Source organism: Aquarana catesbeiana, linkage group LG07 (assembly GCF_042186555.1).
Source record: "Aquarana catesbeiana isolate 2022-GZ linkage group LG07, ASM4218655v1, whole genome shotgun sequence".
NCBI lineage: Eukaryota > Metazoa > Chordata > Amphibia > Anura > Ranidae > Aquarana > Aquarana catesbeiana.
In genome coordinates, this window is record NC_133330.1 from 266,254,153 (window position 1) to 266,279,013 (window position 24,861).

General features: G+C 40.6%; 1 protein-coding gene across 1 annotated transcript in view; it reads left to right on the plus strand.

The window, feature by feature from the left end:
- The window catches only part of LOC141103569 (putative ferric-chelate reductase 1), a 172,900-nt gene that overhangs the window by 81,431 nt on the left and 66,608 nt on the right, over positions 1 to 24,861 (plus strand). The window contains exons 5-6 of the mRNA XM_073593299.1: positions 3,163 to 3,185; positions 20,793 to 21,075. Of these exons, the coding sequence (XP_073449400.1) occupies positions 3,163 to 3,185; positions 20,793 to 21,075 (306 nt within the window). The remainder of the gene's footprint in view (positions 1 to 3,162; positions 3,186 to 20,792; positions 21,076 to 24,861) is intronic.

Below are 24,861 nucleotides of genomic sequence, written 5' to 3' on the forward strand. Positions count from 1 at the left end.
TACAATTTGGCACTGAGCTGCTTTAACTGGTAATTGCGTATGGAGAGGATGCCCCAGGGATATTGCGGACAAAGAGAGAATTTAGAGCAGGGTACACCAAATAGAGGTATGAAGTAGATAAAAAATCTTTAAACTTTATTGGTACAAAAATGGACAACAATGTATGTATATACAAAAATCGCCTAAAAACAATGAGTGAAACACGTAGCAAATAGTCAAAACAGCTGCTATATTTGGAACACACTGCAGGTCCAGACTGGGCGTCAAGTCAATGAGGTGTGTGAACCAAGATACCCAACATGTTTCGGAAAACGAGGGGAGGAGGAGATTTTTTTAAGGTATATATTTCCTTCTTCAGGGGTTACATAAAAGCATGCTGTTCTATTTAACTCTGTGTTCTCCTTATAACAATACAAGTCAGTGGGATAGGCGAAACGTCAGGTCTCAAATTCCGCTGAACTGCACCTTCATGGTGTATTAAATTAATATAGCTTTGAATATTTTTTTAAAAATTCAATCCCATGAAACCAGGATGACTGCAGCTAATTGAGTGAAAGAAGATCATCTAGCCACCTCGGAGTGATCCACCGAAGTTCGCAAGGATTACCCCTTAGAAGGGAGAGACAGATATCTGTGATTTCATTGTGGTGTTATGTTCACAGAGATCCCTGACATTTCCTGGCTGTGTAGCCTTAAGCTTTAGCTTTAACTGGTAATTGCGCGGTCATGCAATGCTGTACCCAAACGAATTTTGCGTCTTTTTTTTCCCACAAATAGAGCTTTCTTTTGGTGGTATTTGATCACCTCTGCGTTTTTTTATTTTTTGTGATATAAATGAAAAAAAAAGACAGAATATTTTGAAAGAAGATTATATTTTCTACTTTTAGCTATGAAAAAAATTACAATAAACTCAATTTTAGTCAAACATTTAGACCAAAAAGCATTCAGCCACATGTCTCGGGTTAAAAAAAATTCAATAAGCGTATATTTATTGGTTTGCACAAATGTTATGGCGTCTACAAACTAGGGTACATTTTCTGGAATTTACGCAGCTTTTAGTTTATGACTACCTATCTCATTTCGTGATAAAATGGCAGGGCATAAAAAAAACAAATGACCCCATTTTGGAAAGTAGACACCCCAAGGAATTTGCTGAGAGGCTTGTTGAGCACATTGAATACTTAATTGTTTTGTCACAAGTGATTGAAAAATGAAAAAAAAAAAAAAATGTACACAAAGTTGTCACTAAATGATATATTACTCATATATTGGGGGGGGGGGGGGGGGGGTTGTGCTATCTGGGCATTTCATGGCCTCCAAAACTGTGATAGGTAGTGAGGAGTGAAACCAGAAAATTTACATCCTTAGAAATCCTGAAGGCGGTGATTGGTTTTCGGGGTCCCGTACGCGGTTAGGCTCCCAAAAGTCCCATACATGTGGTATCCCCATTCTCAGGAGAAGCAACAGAATGTATTTTGGGGTGTAATTTCACATATGCCCATGGTATGTTTCAGCAATATATCATTTAGTGACAACTTTATGAAAAAAATATATATATTGTAATTTTCCCAAAACTTGTGGCAACATATAAAATATTCCATGGACTCAATAGCTTGGGGTGTCTACTTTTCAAAAAGGGGTCATTTGGGAGGGTTTTGACCTGTCCTGGTATTTTATGCACAACATTAGAAGCGTATGCCACACATCACCCACTCTTCTAACCACATGAAGACAAAGCCCTTTCTGACACTTTTCGTTTACATGAAAAAAGTTTTTTTCTTGCTAGAAAACTACTCTGAACCCCCAAACATGATATATTTTTTTTGAAAGCAAAGGCCCTACAAATTAAAATGGTGAGTGTTGTAATTTTTTTTTTTTTTTTTAGACAGTATTTGTGGAGCAATTTTTCAAACGCAATTTTTTGGGAAAAAAAACACTTTTTTGGAATTTTAATGCACTAAAACACACTATAATGCCCAAATGTTTGGTAAAATATAAAAGATGATCTTATTCCGAGTACATAGATATCAAACATGACATGCTTTAAAATTGCGCACAACCGAGCAGCGGCGACAAACTATATACATTTTTAAAAGCCTTTACAGGTTACCACTTTAGATTTACAGGGGAGGTCCATTGCTAAAATTACTTCCCTCGATCTTACGTTCGTGGTGATACCTCACATGCATGGTGCAATTTATATATGACACGAGACAGACACTTGCGTTCACCTTTGCGCGCGAGCACGGGGGGAACAGGGGTGCTTTTTTTATTATTTATTTTGCTTTTTTATTTTATTTTTACACCGTTCCTTTCATTTTTTTTTTTTGATCATTTTTATTGTTATCACAGGGAATGTAAATATCCCCTATGATAGCAATAGGTAATGACAGGTACTCTTTGTAAAAAAAAAAAAAATTGGGGTCTATTAGACTCTAGATCTCTCCTCTGCCCTCAAAGCATCTGACCACACCTAGATCGGTGTGATAAGATGCTATCCCAATTTCCCAATGGCGCTGTTTATATCTGGCGAAACCGAAGTCATGAAATGGTCGTAGCTTTGGGTTTCTTAGGCCATAGAGATGATTGGAGCCATTCTAGTCTTCGATCAGCTCTATAGTCAGCTGGCAGAACCACCGGCTGCATTCTCAGGTTCCCGGTGGGACAAGAGAGCCCAAGAAAACCATGGAAGATGGCGGTGGAGACATTCTCTCCCACTGCTTGTAAAAGCAATCTAGGATTGCTTTTACATGAAAGCTGACCGCTGGCTGAAAAGAACGATACCAAGATGATACCTAAACCTGCAGGCATTATTCTGGTATAACCACTCAAAGTCCACCAACATACCAGTACGTCGCTGGTCCTTGTTGGGCATATATTGTAATGTTCTTTTTTTTCATGCAGCCTGAGGGCTGAACAAAAAAGAGATTGATCAGTGGGTATGCCCACCATTATCGCCCTGCATCCACCAACTTCTAATGATGGGAATACATGCACCGTTTTTTTTTTTAACTGTCGTGGTGAAATCACCTTTTACAGTACTGGAGTCGCTGATTTACTTCTGAATGGTGTACCTGAAAAGCAAACAATGGTAACAATAAAACATTAACTCAATAAAACAACAATCTGTGCCAAAAAAAGAGTAAAAAATAGATGCCGAAGCATGGGGGCAATCCGCCCCTAATGTAAGAGCCAAATTGCACCTTCACCCCTGCCCCCATGCTTCGGCATATATGCTCTCTTTTTTTTTTTTTTTAACTGTAGTGGTGAAATCACCTCCTACATCGCTGGAGTCGCCGATTTACGTATCATGAGAGCAAACGCTGCAGCTAAATGGCGTACCTGAAAAGAAAATAATGGTTAACAATAAAACACAGTAAACAGTAAAGTACAAAAGAATTACATATCTGAAAAGCAAACATGATAAAACATAGTAACAATGAAACATTGCAGTTGAATACAGTAAAACAGAGCAGAACAATAGAGAGAGAATAGAGAGAGAATAAAACGACAACTATTTTTGGCTTTTTTATTTTATATATTTTTTTTTTACACTTTTATTTTTAACTGTAACGGTTCCAGGTTTGGGTCTCTCAAAATGCGATGGCATCTTTGGAGTCCCTGTGAAAGTGTGTCTTAGTCTGTGCAGTGCTGTACCTTACGTTAATACTCCACTAGTATGTGGTAGCGTTCAAAACATTCACAGATGCAAAGACCAGGTTGGCCAGGACAGGAGGGACAATAATAGCGGGTGTCACGCCTATATTCACATTTCCTACAGACACGACATTTGGGGTGATCGTTGGGTAGGGGTACCAGGGAAGACATACGGAAAATGCCTCACTGCATTTGCGTTGGGAAGTTGGGCCACAGCACTGTCTGGATACATAAGGGCTGTGACGATCTCTTCCTGGAATTTAAGGAAGGATCCAGTTCATCCTGACGCTTTGTATAGCAGGATGAACACGGATCTTGTGGACAGATTACTGTGAGAGGCTGGGGAAGACCCGGCTGTCATGGTGCACGTTGGCACCAATGACAAAGTCAGAGGCAGATGGAGTGTCCTAAAGAACGATTTTAGGGACTTAGGAGCTAAATTGAGGAAAAGGACCTCCAAGGTAGTATTCTCAGGAATACTACCGGTACATCGAGCCACACCAGAAAGGCAGAGGGAGATTAGGGAAGTAAACAAGTGGCTGAAGAGCTGGTGTAGTAAGGAGGGGTTTGGGTTCCTGGAGGACTGGGCCGACTTCTCAGTCGGTAACCGGTACTATAGAAGGGATGGACTGCACCTAAATGAGGAGGGTGCAGATCTGCTGGGAATGAAGATGGCCAAAAAGTTAGAGGGGTTTTTAAACTAGGCGATGGGGGGGAGGGTCCAGAGGCAGAGATAGCCAGAGCGGAAGATATTCCAGAGGGTAGTATTGGGGGCATTAGTGGTAGGTTAACCAAAGCACAAAAACACAAGGTGAGTATAGTAGCAAGTCCTAGTTGCAATCTTGAAACACCCAATACGAGGACAATATGTGACTGGTCTAAACTATGTGGCATGTTCACCAATGCCAGGAGCATGGCGGACAAGATGGGTGAACTAGAGATACTGTTGTACGAGGAGGATTTGGATTTTGTGGGAATTTCATAGACCTGGTTCAACAGCTCTCATGATTGGCTGCCAAACATTCAAGGGTATACCTTATACCGCAAGGATAGAGAGGGTAAAAAAGGGGGAGGGGTATGCCTATATATCAAGAATAATGTGCAAGTGAATGTGAGAGATGACATCACTGAGGGAGCTAAAGAGGAGGTGGAATCCTTATGGGTAGAGCTCCAAAGGGATGAAGCTAAGGGGAAAATAATACTGGGAGTATGCTATAAGCCCCCTAACCTGAGGGAGGAAGTGGAGACAGATCTCCTATCACAATTTGGATTAGCAGCAAGGATGGGAAGTGTTATCATAATGGGGGATTTTAATTATCCAGACATAGACTGGGTGGAGGGAACCACGCATTCATTTAAGGCTCGCCAGTCCCTAATGTCTTGCAGGACAATTTTATGGGTCAGATGGTAGACACACCAACTAGAAATAAAACATTACTGGATCTACTGATTACCAACAATACAGACCTGATCACGGATGTGGAAATTCGGGGCAATTTAGGTAACAGCGATCACAGGTCCATTAGTTTCAGTATAAATCACACAAATAGGAAACATAAAGGGAATACAAAGACACTGAATTTCAAAAGAGCCAACTTCCCTAATCTACAAACCTTGCTAAAAGGCATAAATTGGGATAAAATATTAGGAACAAAGAATACGGAGGAGAGATGGGTTTGCTTTAAGAGCATATTAAATAAGGGCATTAGCCAATGTATCCCATTGGGTAATAAATTTAAAAGAGCGAACAAAAGTCCTGGTTGGCTTAACTCCAATGTAAAAATGCATATAAAAGCAAAGGAGAAGGCTGAGGGATCATCCTCAGCATTCAGACTTTATAAAGAATGCAACAAGAAATGTAAGGGTGCAATTAGGACAGCTAAGATAGAACATGAAAGACACATAGCAGAGGAGAGCAAAAAAAATCCCAAGAAATTGGAAAAGGGAGGACAGACCATATGGCCCCATAAAGAATGAGGAAGGACATCTGGTTACAAAGGATAGGGAGATGGCGAAGGTATTGAATTTATTCTTCTCCTCAATCTTCACGAGTGAATCGAGGGGCTTCGGTAACCAAAACTGCAGTGTTTATCCTCATGACACAACACAGGAAGCACCTCCATGGTTAAAAGAGGACAGAATTAAAATTAGACTTGAGAAACTTAACATTAATAAATCACTGGGACCAGATGGCTTGCATCCGAGGGTACTTAGGGAACTCAGTCAAGTGATTGCCAGACCGTTGTTCCTAATTTTTACAGATAGTCTCCTGACTGGAATGGTACCAGCTGATTGGAGAAAAGCCAATGTAGCACCAATATTTAAAAAAGGCCCAAAATACATCCCTGGGAATTATAGACCAGTTAGCCTAACATCAATAGTATATAAACTCTTGGAGGGTATGATAAGGGACTATATACAAGATCTTAGTAATAAGAACGTTATCATTAGCAGTAATCAGCATGGATTCATGAAGAATCGTTCTTGCCAAACCAATCTATTAACCTTCTATGAGGAGGGGAGTTGCTATCTAGATAAAGGAAGGCCCGTAGACGTGGTGTATCTGGATTTTGCAAAAGCATTTGACACAGTTCCCCATAAACGTTTACTGTACAAAATAAGGTCTGTTGGCATGGACCATAGGGTGAGTACATGGATTGAAAACTGGCTACAAGGACGAGTTCAGAGGGTGGTGATAAATGGGGAGTACTCAGAATGGTCAGGGGTGGGTAGTGGAGTTCCCCAGGGTTCTGTGCTGGGACCAATCCTATTTAATTTGTTCATAAACGACCTGGAGGATGGGATAAACAGTTCAATCTCCGTATTTGCAGACGATACTAAGCTAAGCAGGGCAATAACTTTTCCGCAGGATGTGGAAACCTAGCAAAAAGACCTGAACAAATTAATGGGGTGGGCGACTACATGGCAAATGAGGTTCAATGTAGAAAAATGTAAAATAATGCATTTGGGTGGCAAAAATATGAATGCAATCTATACACTGGGGGGAGAACCTCTGGGGGAATCTAGGATGGAAAAGGACCTGGGGGTCCTAGTAGATGATAGGCTCAGCAATGGCATGCAATGCCAAGCTGCTGCTAACAAATCAAACAGAATATTGGCACGCATTAAAAAGGGGATCAACTCCAGAGATAAAATGATAATTCTCCCACTCTACAAGGCTTTTTTGCCGCACCTGGAGTATGCTGTCCAGTTCTGGGCACCAGTCCTCAGGAAGGATGTACTGGAAATGGAGCAAGTACAAAGAAGGGCAACAAAGCTAATAAAGGGTCTGGAAGATCTTAATTATGAGGAAAGGTTGCGAGCACTGAACTTATTCTCTCTGGAGAAGAGACGCTTGAGAGGGGATATGATTTCAATATACAAATACCGTACTGGTGACCCCGCAATAGGGATAAAACTTTTTCGCAGAAGAGAGTTTAACAAGACTCGTGGCCACTCATTAAAATTAGAAGAAAAGAGGTTTAACCTTAAACTACGTAGAGGGTTCTTTACTGTAAGAGTGGCAAGGATGTGGAATTCCCTTCCACAGGCGGTGGTCTCAGCGGGGAGCATTGATAGCTTCAAGAAACTATTAGATAAGCACCTGAATGACCGCAACATACAGGAATATATAATGTAATACTGACACATAATCACACACATAGGTTGGACTTGATGGACTTGTGTCTTTTTTCAACCTCACCTACTATGTAACTAGGTAACTATGTAACATAAGCGTTCAGCAGAGCCAATTGGAATAAGTATACAGACTTTTTTTGTACCAGCGTCTGGCCTTACTGGCAATTAGGTACGGTGCCAACAACTGGTCGTTGAGGTCCACCCCTCCCATATTAAAGTGGTGTTCCGGCCAAAATTATACTTTTTAAATAAAAATACCCCTATAATACACAAGCTTAATGTATTCTAGTAAAGTTAGTCTGTAAACTAAGGTCTGTTTTGTTAGTTTATAGCAGTAGTTTGTTATTTTATAAACTTACAGCAGGCCGTGGCCATCTTAAGTGTGGGCATCTGAAGCCAGACTGTATTTCTTCCTGGATCTCATCCTTGCAGATCTCGCACATGCTCAGTGCAGCACAAGCAGTGTAATAGGTTTCAGGTCAGGTTTCCATATCAACAGCAGTTTCAGAGGAAGTTGCTGCCCCTTCCCAGAAGGCATTGCAAACAGGAAATGATGCAATGGGCCGCGGCCAGGGAGGAGGAAGTGAAAAATGAATACAGCAGATATACAGTAGGTGCTGAGAAAAAAAATATAAAAATATCCAATTCGTTTACAGTGCACAGTTTAGTGAGGGATGCTAAAGAGTTGTAAAAGTGGGTGGAACTCCACTTTAAGGTTGTATTCGTGGACACAGAGGGGTTTCTTCACAACACCAGTCGCCGTTTGAATTTGGACTGTCTTATCTGCGCGAAGGGAGGACAGAACGAAAACATTTTGATTATCCCTTCACTTCACTGTGAGCAAATTATTACTTCTCAAGCAGGCTCTCTCCCAAAGCCTAAGACGGGAATCTACAAGCCGCTGGGGTAAGCCCCGGCAATTAGATCGCACTGTGCCACATGACTAAAAAGTGGCATGTGTAATAATTGTCCACGTACAAGTGGTATCCCTTTCCGAATAAGGGCGACACCAAATCCGACACAATTTTACCAGCGCTCCCTATGTAGTTTGGGCAGTTCTCTGGCTCCATGTGACTATCTTTTCCCTCGTAAACCATAAAACTATATGTATAGCCTGTTGCCCTGTCACAGAGCTTAAACCTCTTGACCCCATATCTGGCACGCTTGCTGGGAAGATACTGTTTAAAAGACAAGTGGCCAGAAAACGTAATCAGGGACTCATCAAGATCGGGAGTAAGCAAGACTGAAAACTGTTGGTTGAAGTGGTTTATGAGGGGCTGAATTTTGTGGAGCCGGTCATATTCAGAGTCACCCCGAGGATGACAAAGTTCATTGTCATTAAAATGCATGAACCGCAAAATCTGCTCGTATCTAGCCCTGGCCATGGATGCAGAGAACACGGGCATATGATGAATTGGGTCAGTGGACCAATATGACTGCAACTCACTTTTTTTAGTTATGCCCATGAGGAGGGATAGACCCAGAAAGGTTTTAAATTCGGAGACCGTTATCGGTTTCCATTCTCTGGCAAGGGTCAATTGGGGATTAGCGATGATGAATTGACCAGCATACATATTGCTTTGGTCCACAATAGATCTATAGAGATCTTCCATGAAAAACAGTGAATAAAAATCAAGTGATGTAAACTCAAACCAGTTTCCACCTGAATTCCGGGATAGCCAGTGAATCGGGGAAGTACGGGTCCTGCAGAAGTGGTGGGCGCCCAATTAGGATTGGCAAATGCAGCAGGAAAGGCACTATGGGCTCGATGGGCCTATGTTTGTCTTCTTGTTGGCTGCAGGGTACTACTTGTGCTAGCCACCGCACCAGCTTGAACTGCACTTATGGGACTCGCCACATCACCACGTGTTACTGCAGTGCTGGTTTGACTACAACCAGGATTTACTAGGCCGCTGGTGCTTGCTAGTTCACCAGAACGAGGAGCGGCACTAGTACTGGCTCTCTGCTCCATACGAGAGCCCTACAGTTCTTGCACCTCAACAACAGAAAAAGAACGGGATCAGGTACGCCTTAACTTAGCAGGGACCACTACTCTGTCGTCAGAGCTATCTGTCAGGGTGCCGCTGCTGTCTACTGGATCGTATTCTGAGTCTAAATCTGACAGATGGGTGACTTCCTCTTCACTCTCATCTGTCATGCTCAAAAACGTGTAGGCCTCTTCACTAGTGTACCTTCGACTGGACATTGTGGCCTCTAAATTTACTGGTACAACTAGTGAAACTCACAGGCAAAAAGAGCACCCGATTGTCAACGACTGTTTCAAACTCTACCAAAAAAACTGTTTGCAGGGATCAGGCCTGACTCTGAAAATGCTGCAGTTATGTGTTTTGTAAGCGTCAGTGATCGATTGATACTGCACTTGGGTGGGCTGGGCAGAGGGGCTAAATGCAGGTGCTAGCAGGTATCTGGGCTGATCCCACTAACGCCGCATTTTTGGGAACCCTAAACTACTGGGGATACTAGTATAGATCTGATCAGATCAAATATATTGATCTGTTCAGACACTATACTACTAAGGGAGGTGTATGGTGCGTGTGTAGGTGTTAGCGCTACTGACACTGCCTGGGCCTGACGCAGACCCTAACAGATGCTAATCTGATGTCACCCGCCAGGTGATCAGGGGGTTAAACCTTTATTGAGTAATATATAGCAGGTGCTAAACTAACCAGCATCACCCGTAAACTAACCGGCATCACCCGTAACACTAATATGGTGATCACTGGTGACTGGTGACAGGGGGTGAAAGGGTTAACTAGGGGGTAATAGCAGGTGCTAAACTAACCAGCATCACCCGTAACACTAATACGGTGATCACTGGTGACAGGGGGTGAAAGGGTTAACTAGGGGGACAATCAGGGGGTTAAACCTTTATTAGGGGAGTACACTAAAGCTTCCTGGGGCTACTACTAGCTGCCCTAACACTGATTAGAGTCACAAATGACACCAGTACAGCGATCAGTGAAAAATCTGAAAACTGCACTTGGTGACACTGTGACAGGGAGTGAAGGGGTTAACTGGGGGGGCGATCGGAGGGTGACAAGTGTACCTACGTGTACTGGTGTTAGTGTAGTGTTGTGCAACTCACTGTTAGACGTCCTTTATCCTTTCTCTGGAGTGGAAAAGAGTTCCACAAGGGGAGATGACATAACTTCCCCTGCCTGTGTTTACACTTACACAGGCAGGGGAGGCATTTCATTTGCCAGAACCGATCAACAGGTCCAGGCCAGAAATCATTGGCCTGGACCTGAAGACTGATCAGTTCTTTAATGAATCAGACTGCCGCAGGCACGGGGGAGGCGGCAGCGCACTCCCTCATGCGGAAACGAGGGATGTAGGAACAAAGAACATGGAGGAGAGATGGGTTTGCTTTAAGAGCATATTAAATATGGGCATTAGCCAATGCATCCCATTGGGTAATAAATTTAAAAGAGCGAACAAAAGTCCTGGATGGCTTAACGCCAATGTAAATATGCATATAAAAGCAAAGGAGAAGGCCTTCAAAAAATACAAGGTTGAGGGATCATCATCAGCATTCAGACTTTATAAAGAATGCAACAAGAAATGTAAGGGTGCAATTAGGACAGCTAGGATAGAACATGAAAGACACATAGCAGAGGAGAACAAAAAAAATCCCAAGAAATGCTTTAAGTATGTAAACAGTAGAAAAGGGAGGACAGACCATATTGGCCCCATAAAGAATGAGGGAGAACATCTGGTTACTGAGGATGGGGAGATGGCGAAGGTATTGAATTTATTCTTCTCCTCAGTCTTCACGAGTGAATCGAGGGGCTTCAGTAACCAAAACTGCAGTGTTTATCCTCATGACACAACACAGGAAGCACCTCCATGGTTAACAGAGGACAGAATTAAAATTAGACTTGAGAAACTTAACATTAATAAATTACCGGGACCAGGTGGCTTGCATCTAAGGGTACTTAGGGAACTCAGTCAAGTGATTGCCAGACCTATGTTCCTAACTTTTACAGATAGTCTACTAACTGGAATGGTACCAGCTGATTGGAGAAAAGCCAATGTAGCACCAATATTTAAAAAGGGCCCAAAATACATCCCTGGGAATTACAGACCAGTTAGCCTAACATCAATAGTATGTAAACTCTTGGAGGGGATGATAAGGGACTATATACAAGATTTTATAACAAAGCAAACAGACTATTGGCACGCATTAAAAAGGGGATCAACTCCAGAGATAAAACGATAATTCTGCCACTCTACAAGACTCTGGTCCGGCTGCACCTAGAGTATGCTGTCCAGTTCTGGGCACCAGTCCTCAGAAAGGATGTACTGGAAATGGAGCAAGTACAAAGAAGGGCAAAAAAGCTAATAAAGGGTCTGGAGGATCTTAGTTATGAGGAAAGGTTGCGAGCACTGAACTTATTCTCTCTGGAGAAGAGACGCTTGAGAGGGGATATGATTTCAATATACAAATACCGTACTGGTGACCCCACAATAGAAATAAAACTTTTTCGCAGAAGAGAGTTTAACAAGACTCGTGACCACTCATTAAAATTAGAAGAAAAGAGGTTTAACCTTAAACTACGTAGAGGGTTCTTTACTGTAAGAGCGGCAAGGATGTGGAATTCCCTTCCACAGGCAGTGGTCTCAGCGGGGAGCATCGATAGCTTCAATAAACTATTAGATAAGCACCTGAATGACCGCAACATACAGGGATATACAATGTAATACTGACACATAATCACACATAGGTTGGACTTGAGGGACTTGTGTCTTCTTTCAACCTCACCTACTATGTAACTATGTAACTATGTAACTATGTAACGTATAGGTACGCTCATTTGCACACCCGTGCCATTCTGCCGATGTACATCGGCGTGTGGCGGTCAGCAAGTGGTTAATGACCAGAGCATTTTTTGCGATTCGGCACTGTGTCGCTTTAACTGACAATTATGCTGTCGTGCGAGCTTTCTTTTGGTGGTATTTGATCACCTCTGCAGTTTCTATTTTTTGCGCTATAAACAAAAAAAAGACTTCCAATTTTGAAAAAAAAGCAATATTTTTTACTTTTTTGCTATAACTATCCCCTAAAAATATATAAAAAAAAAAAACAAATTTCTTCCTCAGTTTTGGCCGATATGTATTTTTCTCTACATATTTATGGTAAAAAAAAAAAAAAAAAATTGCAATAAGTGTATATTGATTGGTTTGCACAAAAGTTATAGTATCTACAAAATAGGGAATAGATTTATGGCATTTTTATTATTATTTTTTTTCTTACTAGTAATGGCAGTGATCTGTAATTTTTATTGGGACTGTGACATTGCAGAGGACAGATCAGACACTTTTGACACTATTTTGGGACCATTGACATTTATACAGCGATCAGAGCTAAAAATAGCCACTGATTACTGTATAAATGTCACTTGTAGGGAAGGGGTTAAACACTAGGGGGCGATCAAAGGGGTTAAGTGTGTTTCCTCAGCGTGTTCTAACTGTAGGGGGGGTGGGTTACCTAGGACATCACAGAGATCACTGCTCCCGATGACAGGGAGCAGTGGATCCCTGTCATGTCACTAGGCAGAACAGGGAAATGCCTTGTTTACATAGGCATTTCCCCATTCTGCCTTTCCTCGTGGACCAACAGGCTGACATTGAGTCCGCGGGACCCGTGGCTACGCTACTGCTTCCGCTAGCCCAGGATTACGAAGGGCTGTATGCCCTTTTGCGCACCCATGCCATTCTGCCAACGTACATCGACGTGCGGGGTCGGGAAGCGGTTAAAGGCCCATCACTTCCAACTGAGCCAACAGATATTGAAAACATTTTCATTACAGCAGACAATGATAATATAATTCCATACTCAATGGCAACTGTAGGCCTGCAGAAAAGTCTAGCTCATTGAAAAATTTGCCTGGGTACATTCATTGTTATTCACAAGGTAGAAGTGTTTCCCCATCTTTAGACAAGGTAGGAACCCAATATTCATGAAAATGCATATGAGGGCAAAGAACAGCTCAGCAGAGGCGCATGCTCGGAGCAGACAGCGACGGACATGTCCGCTGAGGCTCCGTTCTTCCCGGGACTTTGCGGCCACCACAGACGCCCGAATGGCAGGGTAACTAAACAAATGCATACTGATATCCTCCTTAGTACCCTGGGAACCAAATAGAATGGTTTTGGGAGCTGCCCGAGGCAAAACAAAAGTGAAAAGCCACAAGGAAAAACCACTCAGAGGCTCCTGTAATATGGCTCAGTCAAATTCTTCTCACGTAGCTAAAGCATGCGCTGACAAGAAACAGCTGCATTTACCTCAGGAACTGTATGACACAGACAGTGAATACAGCACCAGCTCCCAGCCACAGCAAGCAGATACATTATACCCAAATATATTAAAGCAAATAGAGAAAATGCTACAGAAAGCTTTGAAGCAGACCTCTGATCAAATTACAGAGGAACTGACAAAAGAAATATGTGATTTAGGCCACCGCACAGCTGAATTGTAAAACCGAATGGATGACATTGAAACTAATGTACTATCACATGACAATGAAAATTTAACGCTGCAAGCACGTTTAGAAGACTTTGAGAATAGAGCACGTCAATCAAACCTCCGCATACGTGGTATACCTGAGTCAATCATTGACCTTCAATCGACTATGACTGCTCTTTTTCAGGAATTAACACCATCAATCCCAATTGAAAGATTGGAAATGGACAGAATCCATAGAGCTTTAGCGCCACGCAAAGCTGAAGGTCCCCCTCGTGACATAATTGTAAAGTTCCACTTTTTTCGCACAAAGGAGCAACTTATGACAGCTGCCAGGAACAAAGAATCTCTTACTTTTCAAGGACATTCATACCAGATTTTTGCTGACTTATCCCCAATAACAGTTGCTAAATGGCGCGCAATTAAACCTTTGCTCCAAAATCTCCAACACCACCATATCCCTTATCAATAGGGATTCCCATTCTCTATTCGTTTAACATTTCAAGGCACCAAATATTCAAGCAGATCCTCCGAAGAATTACAGAACACATTGCAAAATCTTCATCTATACAAAGGGCCCTCTACCAGCCCTCGGCGACGTACATCATCCAATTCTCCACAAAGTGCCTCTAAGCCTGGAACTGACAGAAGCAGATAAAGTTCATCAAAAAGGGGTCAATTCAATTCCCCAGACCTGGACCCACCGGACACTGGACTGAATGCATTTTGCATTTCTCTCTGAAGCTCATTCAACTTTACGGTTTACCTTTCCTATCTTAAATTTTAAATATTTAAAGTTCTTAATATGTTATAAATTAAACTGTATAACCTTACATACAACTATTTACATATAATTAATTAAGGATTTGTTAAAAGGAATACTACTTAATCCTACTCTTATGTTTACTTATTTTTAAGGAGTATAGCCAAAATTGGATGCCTAAATTAAATATTTTTTTAAAAATTTTCATAAAATTTGGTCACGGGGGACCCGAGAATTGGTCACTGCTGCCCCCATTTTTTCTGTCCTAGGACTCTCCTCCACTTGGGTTACAGTGTGAGGAACCTCCTCAGATAGACTTTGTGCCTCTGAGCTAGCAGATTTCCGTGCTCAGTACGCCTGTCAGAAACCATGAACCAGACTGAGACAGAAGTAGAGTAAAATCATACTTGTTTATTAATAAAAATAAAAAGGTAAATAGAGTAAGCGTAGTCAAAGCATAGCCAGAGTCCAGTAACCGGATCGGGTAATCAGCCAGGCCAGAAGTCAGGGATCCAAGTAGAGGAACAGCAAGCAGGATAAGGAGCCAGAAGGGATGTCAGCAAAGCCAGTCTTTAAACAGGAACGCAGGAGATGGTTTCTTGTGATGTAAACAAGGCGAAGGCAGGAAAGAAGTGAGCTGGAGATCTTTAAGTAGGCGGGACTGACGAGCAGATCCACAACAGCTGGTTAACTGTGGAGAGAGATGAGAGCTGGCAATTAGCCCACAGCTGAGCGGCCAGCTCAGAGAAGGAAGGGCTGAGACAGCCCTGACAACGCCATCATTTTATTTTTATGTATATATTAGTAATTATAACTTATTTTAAATATATGACTCTTATTCTTTCTTTCTTCCCTGATAATCTACTTCTTCTTTCTTCTTTTATCCTATCTTTCCCTGAGGTTTCTCTGATTCCGCAACTGATAACAGAAATATATATCGATATATCTTATGTAAGAATTATATATGGCTCCTTTAAATGTTCTAATCTTAAATGTCTAAGGTCTAAACATTCCTCATAAATGAACTAAAGTATTCAGATCTTTATCCTCCACAAAAGCCCATACAGTGTGCCTCCAAGAGACGCATTTTACTGAAACTTCAACCCCTAAATATTTTGGGACATGCTACCCCCAAGTTTTTACTGCTCCAGCTAAATCAAAACGCAGAGGAGTACTAATAGCATTTCACCGAACTACACCTTTTTCCCTCATAACAGAGATCAAAGATCCAGAAGGCCGCTATCTCATACTTTTGGGACACCTATGTGATATCCCACTCACAATTGTTTCCTATTATGCACCTAATCAAAGACCAAAATCATTCCTCTCTCACTTGCTACAAGTAATAGATTCACATAAAATGGGCACACTTTTGATATGTGGTGATTCAAATCAAGTTCTATATCCTTATCTAGATAAATCCCCAACTCCAACCGTATCCAGCTCTCAATCTCGAAAGTTCCAAAGACTCCTTCAACAACATTCACTGCTAGATTCCTGGCATGAAATTAATTCTTCAAAACGTCAATTCTCTTTTTATTCCCACCTTCGTAAATCTTTTTCCCGTATTGACCATATCCTAATATCTATAAGTATGTCACCAGAATTGCTCAATTCTTATATTAAACCTTACACTTGGACAGATCATTGTGCGATACTTTCAACCTTTACTGCTTTTATCCCAAAAACTCAAGACCTCACATGGCACATAAACGACTCAATTCTCACACACCCATCACATTCATCTGACTTAGAATCAGCAATCAAAGAATATCTGGGAAACAATGATACTCCTGATATATCCCCACTAACATTGTGGGAAGCCCATAAACCTGTTCTTAGAGGGGTCTGTTTACGACAAGCATCATACCTTAAAAAACAAAAACGACTACTACAAAACAAAAACTAGAAAAAGAATTCAATGACTGCCACACAAATTTCCAATCTAACTCTACACCAGTGTCAAAAACACAACTTGAAAAGGCAAGTTTGAATCTTGACCTATTCCTATCAGAATCGGTGGACAAAACATTACAGAAATCTAAACATAAATTCTACTTTAAAGCTAATAAACCTGGCACCCTTCTTGCACGTGCGCTTAAAAAAAAAAATAACCCATTTAAGCCAATTCGCCTAAAAATACCCCATGATAAATACACTAGTGATCCAGTAAAGATCTGACACATCTTTCATAAACATCTTACATCTTTATACAAAAAAGAAGGATCCTTCGACCAATCCTCAGCAGAATCATTTTTTTCACAAGTTAAACTTCCGACCATTTCTCAAGTTCAATACGATATCCTTGAAAGCCCTATTAAACTTATAGAATCGAAATGGCAATTAAATCCCTTAAGTTAAATAAATGACCAGGCGCTGACGGATTCTCAGCCCTCTACTATAAAAAATGTTCCTATATTCTTACTCCCATCCTGACAAAAGCATTTAACCCACTACTTAAAAAACAATCCATAATTGGTTCATGAATAAGCAAAGATCAAGTAGGTTTCATCCCTTTACGACAAGCAGCAGATAATGTTCGCAGAATAGCATTATTGATTCAAGCAGCTAAAACAAGACGATGACAGGAGACCTCTGTGTCTCCTGTCATCAGATATCAAAAAAGTATTTGATACAGTGACGTGGCCCTACTTAAATTTTGCTCTACAAAAATGGGGCTTTGGCCCTCATTTTCTAAGCTGGGTCACTTCACTTTATAATAATCCCAAGGCATATGTTAAATATGCAGGATACAAATCAGACATGTTTGACATAAATAGAGGAACACGTCAGGGTTGTCCTCTCTCCCCACTCTTATTTGCCTTACTCATTGAACCTCTTGCCCAGGCTATCCATACAGACCCCTCAATCAAGGACATAGATTTAGCAGGCCATCAACTAAATTATGTCTATTTGCTGATGATATATTCATTTTTATGTCTTTCCCTCATATTTCTGCTCCCAATCTTATAAGCAAACTATAAGATTGCCCAAATTTCTGGACTAATTATAAACTCACAAAAATCAACAGCTTTAAACGTCTCTTTATCCCTGCAAACACTACAACAAGCTCAAACATCTCTCCCTTTTACATGGTCAACATCTCACCACACGTATCTAGGTATTACTCTTACCCCCAATCTATCTGATATCTTCTCTGCTAACTATCCTCCACTACTACGAAAAATTACTAATTCTCTTAAACAATGATCCTCTTTGCCAATATCATGGATTGGTAAAATAAATGTAATAAAACTGTACTATCTAAAATGTTATACCTCTTTCGTGTATTACCCATTCCTATCCCGGCATACTCCCTTAGAAACCTACAACGTAAAACACAAGCATTCATATGGAGCTCCTTAAAATCTTACCTACCTACCCACACTCTTTATCTTTCTAAACTTAAAGGTGGATTAGGTTTCCCTAATTTTACTGATTATTTCCATGCAGCACAAATAGCACATATTCCCAAATATCACACGAAACACGAGGTCCCCCTCTAGGTAGCGATTTAATCAGTCGACTGAGATCCGATCTCCATACCAAATCTAATATGGTTTACCTCTCCTGACCATAAAATAATAAAAAACAGGATTACTAAACATACAATTGCTATATGGGATAGATTCAAAGTAATCAAAGGACTGCAATCTCCGCATATACCTCTTGTATCATTTATTAGAAATCCACTTTTCTACCCAGCTCATACATCTCCTAAAACTTAAAAAAAATGGATTTGACTTAACATAACTCTATGACCTGATAACGAACACTTCACTTAAAACATTTCCTGAAATATGTGAAAGTCATCAATTTCCAGATTCAGAACTCTTTCGTTATCTACAGATCAAAAAATGTTTATGCCATTTATACAAGGTAGAGATAATCTATTTGACATAACTAATTTCGAACAAATTTGTAAAAATGACCCCCACTCAAAGGGGCTCGTGTCAATGTTGTATAGTCACCTGAATACTTTGCCTGATACAAAAACTCCCTCCTAATGTGGAAAAATGGGAGAATGATCTTGGTTTTCACATTCATCCAAATGGGATAAAGTCTGGGCCAATACCAAGATATCTTCTCAAAATATAGTAGCCTTAGAGGCGAACTATATAAGTACTTATGCGTTGGTATCTGGTACCTGTTAGGATTGCAAATATGTTCCACAATACTCTCCACTTTGCTTTCACGGCTGTGGTGATCCAGGAACGCATTTTCATATCTTTTGGGATTGCCATATAGCAAAAAATTATTGGAAATAAATATTCCTAATGCTCTCTAAATTATTCAAGAAAACTATCATCCCAGGTCCAACAATTGCACTTCTAAATTTAAAGCCTACCCAAATCTCCTATACCCAATTTAAACTCCTTCTACAAATTACCACAGCTGCAAAGCAGACCATTGCAAAGCGTGGAAGTACTCATCATTAATGCTTTCTGAAACTACGAATAGAATACATCAAGCCATGATCCTCTCAAAAACAGATGCCATATCCAACGATAACATACATAAATTTGAGAAAATATGGAATCCTTGGGTGACTTACTTTCTTTCTCCTAATTTTGACACTTCTTTACTAAGACCTTGGTAACTATATAACTAACTTTGTTTTGAATAACTGCCAAATAGATACTATGTATATATTGTTACTAAGAAATCCCCGGGAACCTCCACTAATCCAGACTTTTTCTTCTTATCTTTACTTTCCTTTTAGTCTTTTGCTTTCTCCTTATTCTATCCTGTCTTCTCATATTTATTTTTATATAACAAAATGGTAGCGAAACATTCACTTTTATAATGTTCTATTATAACACAATAATAGTTAGTAAGCTCTAATGTACTATTATAAGTATACTAATCTCATAGTAATTAATATTATTTCTTTATTACATATTACTCTAAAAGTTAAAAGTTTAACAACTTTTTCATTTTTTGTTACACTTGATTATATATTGTTAAAATTGATTGTAACACCTTAGTCTTTCAAATAACATATAGCCTATTTAAGCCTTTAATTGCTTGTAACTACAAGTAATACTAAGATTTGATATGTAAATTCAACTAATGCTACCATTTAATGTAATCAATATTTTGTTATTTATACCAATGTTTATATTTTCAAAATCAATAAACAAATTTGACAAGAACAGCTCAGCAGAGCATTTTGCATCTATTTTACAGTATATTACTAAAACAGACAGGTGAGGAAGAACCCCACCTAAAGTAATTACCACAGACTAAGCAGCTTATAAAGGGATCTTTAATGCAAAATTCATATTAGTACAAAAAACTGGATTTAAAAAAGTCCACCGCCAACACCCAAGCAAGGGAATTTAAAAACAGACAAGGTTGTCTACAATTATTGCAGCTGCATCATTAATACCTCTTACCCATACATCATTCACATATAAGCCCGTTAGCTGGTGTAATGGCCTGAAAATCTCTATATGAACCTCTTAATATGGAACGTCGGGGTTCAAAAAAAGGCTTCCAAATGTAGTTGTAAATGGTTGGCCAGTTCATTCAGCCATAAAAGAGATCAGAGACACACAGGTTTGCTCACCCAGCCTTGATGCAGTAGGTTCCCACATGCGTTCCAGCACTGGATGATCAGCTTATTCGCACAGGCAGGGTGTAGGATGATCATTGTGAGGTGGGGGTCAGTGTAGGAGGCTTTCCTGAAGATTGGAGCATTTACCGCTTGTCAAGTCTGATCTCCTGGAGTAGTGGCTTGGCGTGCCTATTCCAAGATGGATGCCGTGGTGATCGAGGAGTTCATTGAGCATGTGCAGGTATGCAGACTGCATTAGATGTGACTACGGGGAGTCACACACGTGGTGTCATGTTATCCGACATGTTTCGCCAAATCAACTTGAGCTTCAACTGGGATTTTTTAAATTCCCTTGATTGGGTGTTGGTGGTGACATTTTTTCAATCCAGTTTTTTGTACTATTATGAGTTTTGCATTAAAGATCTCTTTATAAGCTGCTTAGTCTGTGGTAATTACTTTAGGTGGAGTTCTTCCTCACCTGTCTGTTTTAGTAATTTGCCTATGATTACCTGGATTACACCTTGACTGGTGAGTCAGCAAATAGAGAAACTCTGTGTCTATCTCTGTATTACAAATCACAGCTCCTACAGGATAGTGAGATATTGGCGACCAATTTTTGTTTATTGTACAGTATATTATTCTTTCTTACAGTAATATGCAATTATTTTCTGACTTTAGAACATCAATAGTCCTAGCACATCCAGCAGTCCGAATGCTACTGCTCCCTCAAGCACTGCCACATCTGCAACCCTTGCGACCCTTACTTCTATTTCTCCTTCCACTCATATAACCCGGGACACCTGTGGAATACAGAAAATTTGTCTCAGCAGCCCTTCTGACTGTGACCCTTCCAAAACCACTAACTGCCACTTCATGTCCTCAACCAAGATGATTGATGGAGGCTATCGCTTTGAGATTAGTGGGCCAGCCGCTGGATATGTAGCCTTCGGATTTTCAGATGACCAAATTATGGTGAGAACAACCTCATTCTAACATTGTATAGTCATCTGTGTTATGTGTGTCCATATTATAATTGTGTGTAACAAAGACAACACCTCCACTGGTAAGAATCCACAAAAATCTAATTTTCTCAATGAGACATAAAACAAGCATTTGTTATATATTTCTAACATATGTACAAAATTATTACTTCATTGATTTCTGTGTTTTATATGATTTTTTTCTTCTATTTTTGGATAGAGTGGGGAAGGAATATAACTCCTTTCGAATCATTACTGCTATCCAGGGCTCTGTTAAGGTTACTTTCAGTCACTTTCTGTCTTGTTGACAAGGGTTTTACTAGATCAGAATTGAGGGGAAAATCTTAAAGTGATTGTATACCCAAATTTGAAATTTTTACCTACAGGTAAGCCTATAATAAGGCTTACCTGTAGGTAAAATTAATATCTCCTAAATCTGTACGGTTTAGAATATATTCCCTTTGCATGCAGCCACTGATGTCGGCAGCGCATGCGCTCTGAATGCCCGGGTGAAGGTCCGGCAGACGCTGCCAGACCTTGCCGGGAGGAGTACTCCCGGCATGCGCACAAGCGCGAGAGTGACGTCATCGTGGCTCTGGCCACTCACAGCGCCGGAAGACATGCCGAGGGCAAAATGTCAGCTCCCTCAGCATGGACCGGGCTCTGATACGGGAGCTTCCTTCTGAGGTAAGTATTTCATAATGAGCTAGTATGCGCTGCATACTAGCTCATTATGCCTTTGCAGGGTTTTTTTTTTCTTTTTTTTTTTTTAATGTGCGGGTATACAACCGCTTTAACAGGGACCCAGACAGAAATAAAAATCTGTCAGGATTTCTAGCCTTCCCCTCATCTATCTAATAAAAATATTTTGTGTAGTGCCACTGAGAATCACCCAGGTCTCCCTTACCAGTTCAGAGGCTGCCAGACACCAGTTCCAAGCACTCGGATAAACACATGCTCAGTCTAGGGGATATCTTATTGTAGTTTTAATCGCAGTCTCTTAAAAAAAGAGAGGAATGTGGGTGCAACATACTGTAAAATGCAAAAGAGGTACAGCGGAAGAGATTCTTGAGCAAAAATCCTTTACCAACAGTCTTTGTTGGAGGTAGAGGGGATAGCCATTGTGCTAAGCTACACCTCCTAATGATGTCCTGGAGAAAAAACGCATTAGGGCAGGGACTTCCAGTTATGTCACATCAGCCTGTAGGAATGCAAGCTGGCTCTAGCGAGCACAGAGCAGCAGTGGCCATCTTTTTGACGTATCCACAGACAATTCCCGGTGCTAGGACAGGGTACCTTCTTTGTAAGTTTGTACATGTTTTAACCAGTTGCAGACTCTGGGCATACTGGACATGCCCAAAAAATGTAATCATTGTACATAGGGCATTTCTAGATCATCCAATTCTTCTGTCCTGCTGCCAGGATCCCCCCTGTCCCTGTACATGGCAATTCAGCTTTGCTTAATCACAGCTGCATTGCCAAGTACATGGAGAAGGTCTCGGCAGCAGAAGCTGTAAAAAAAAAGCAGTTGGGCAATGTTTATCAACAACATTTGCTCAGCCATGAATACAGAAAGCTACAATGAAACATTGTTTAATTTTGTAACTTTCTGTTTTTTCATCTACAAATCAAAGGAATGAACTTCAGTCTGCAGATGAAGTCACTTAAAGCAACCTGACAAGTAAAAAATAGTTGTTTTTTACTTAAATGTTCCTCTTTTGGACCCCTTTATTAACCCTTAATCTACTATAATTAGCCCTAATTAATTCCTTATACACCTTCTCCATTCAATTACAATTTTCCTGGAGATTTGTTTTTCTATTTTATTAACTAATATTTAAACTTTTTTTCTGTTTTTGTTTGCTTTGTTCTTTAATATTTTTACACTTTTTACATATATTTACATGTATCACACTGAAAATAGCGCAAAATTGAAAAACCCTACTTTACTTCATTTTAGGGCTGCAGAAATTAACAATTAATTCCCCGATTAATCATTAATTTTTTTGATTGATCAAAATTTTTTTGATCGGTAAGCTGCCTGCCCTGGGGCCACTTTTGGCCATGCTGTGGCTGCAGAGCAGCGCTCTGCTCCCTCCTCCTCTTCCTCCACTATATGTCATACACAGTCTCCGGGCATCTCCCGCTGTGTGTCTCCGAGCTGAGTGTGAAAACTTTGGCTGTGCTGTGAGAAAAGTTCCGCCCTCCTCCTAGATCAGCTCTTGTGATAGACAAGAAGATAGATAATAAAGTAGGGGGAGAGCAGATATGGGACTTTATACGAGGCACATGGGAGCAGAGGTATGAGTTGGGTAAAAAATGCAATTTATTAATAAGGAAAAATAGTTTTACAGAAGTTCATACAGTACATAATTGAGCATAAATGGTACATAAATAGTTTTGCAAAAATTCATACAGTACATAATTAGGCACATGGCTCTGCATATGTTGGCACTTAGCTCTAAGATATTAAAAATATAATCAAACATAATGCATCAAAAATGACAGATACAAACAAATGGATACATGTAAGTAGGAACGTTTTATGCATATAGGTTCATATAGTGTACACCTAGCGGTAGATTTGAGCTCTACGTCGTTACGTCGTTTCGGGGCCTTATAGCCACTCATCAGGAGCGATACCGAGGTGGTACCTATGAGTTGGGGAGATAGCGGTGATGAATGGTGTAAATATGTAAAGGGGTAATTATAAACCATGAATAACATATTATTAGTTGTAGCTCTGGACTCACAGTGGTGTCTGCGCAGAGGCGACGCGGCCCATGGTGCCACGCCAACCAAAGATGCCCGGGCCCGAAGCTGAGGGGGCATGATCCGACAGGCAAGACCAACACAACGAACCCCCCAGGTGGGGTCAAAGTGTGAGGACAGATGTGTGGGTAGGAGGGGTAGTCCCATGATGAGGGAGGAATTGCACTGGGTGTCTGTGTATAAGGAAAAATAAATAATAGCAAGTGTGAAATTAAATGGAGTGAAAAACTGAAACAGGGTGGGGTGAGACAGAGATAGTGTAGAAAAAGACGGAAAAGGGGGAGGGGGAAAAATTGTACCAACAAGGTCGCACATGTCTGGAACATTTTATTTCTCCAAGAATCTCCACTACGCACATGGACTTGTTTTATCACATCATGCTTATATGTCTTGCAATTTTCAGTTAATTTCTTTTCGCATTTGTTGGTACAATTTTTCTGTCATGATAGACTTGTGCCACCTTTTTCCTTTTATGTTTGTATCACCATGCTAACATAATCCCCCAGATCACTTATGTATTTCTGGTTGAATTTCTTATTTCTTTCTCCTGATTTTTGTATATTTTGCCCTGTTTGATGTCACATCCAGTGAGACACATTTACACGGTTTACGATCATCTATTGGATGCAGTATTCCTTGACACAGTAATTGTCTGTTTGATGCTATACACCTTATAGAGTTTGTCCATACACTTGGTCACCACGGTGTTTCTACAATCATATAGATTTCTGAGTTTTTGTTATAGCGCTACACTTTATTGCTTTTTATTTACTTCTCACAATTAGTCTAATTGTAGTGTTGGCTGCTTCCGGAGTTGTCAGTTCTCCCTATTCACTGACTACAGTGAGGCTGCGATTATGGGCACGGTGAGACTGCATTATGGGCACGGCGAGGCTGCGATTATGGGTACGGCGAGGCTGCGATTATGGGCATGGTGAAACTGCATTATGGGCACAGTGAGGCTGCGATTATGGGCACAGTGAGGCTGCGATTATGGGCATGGTGA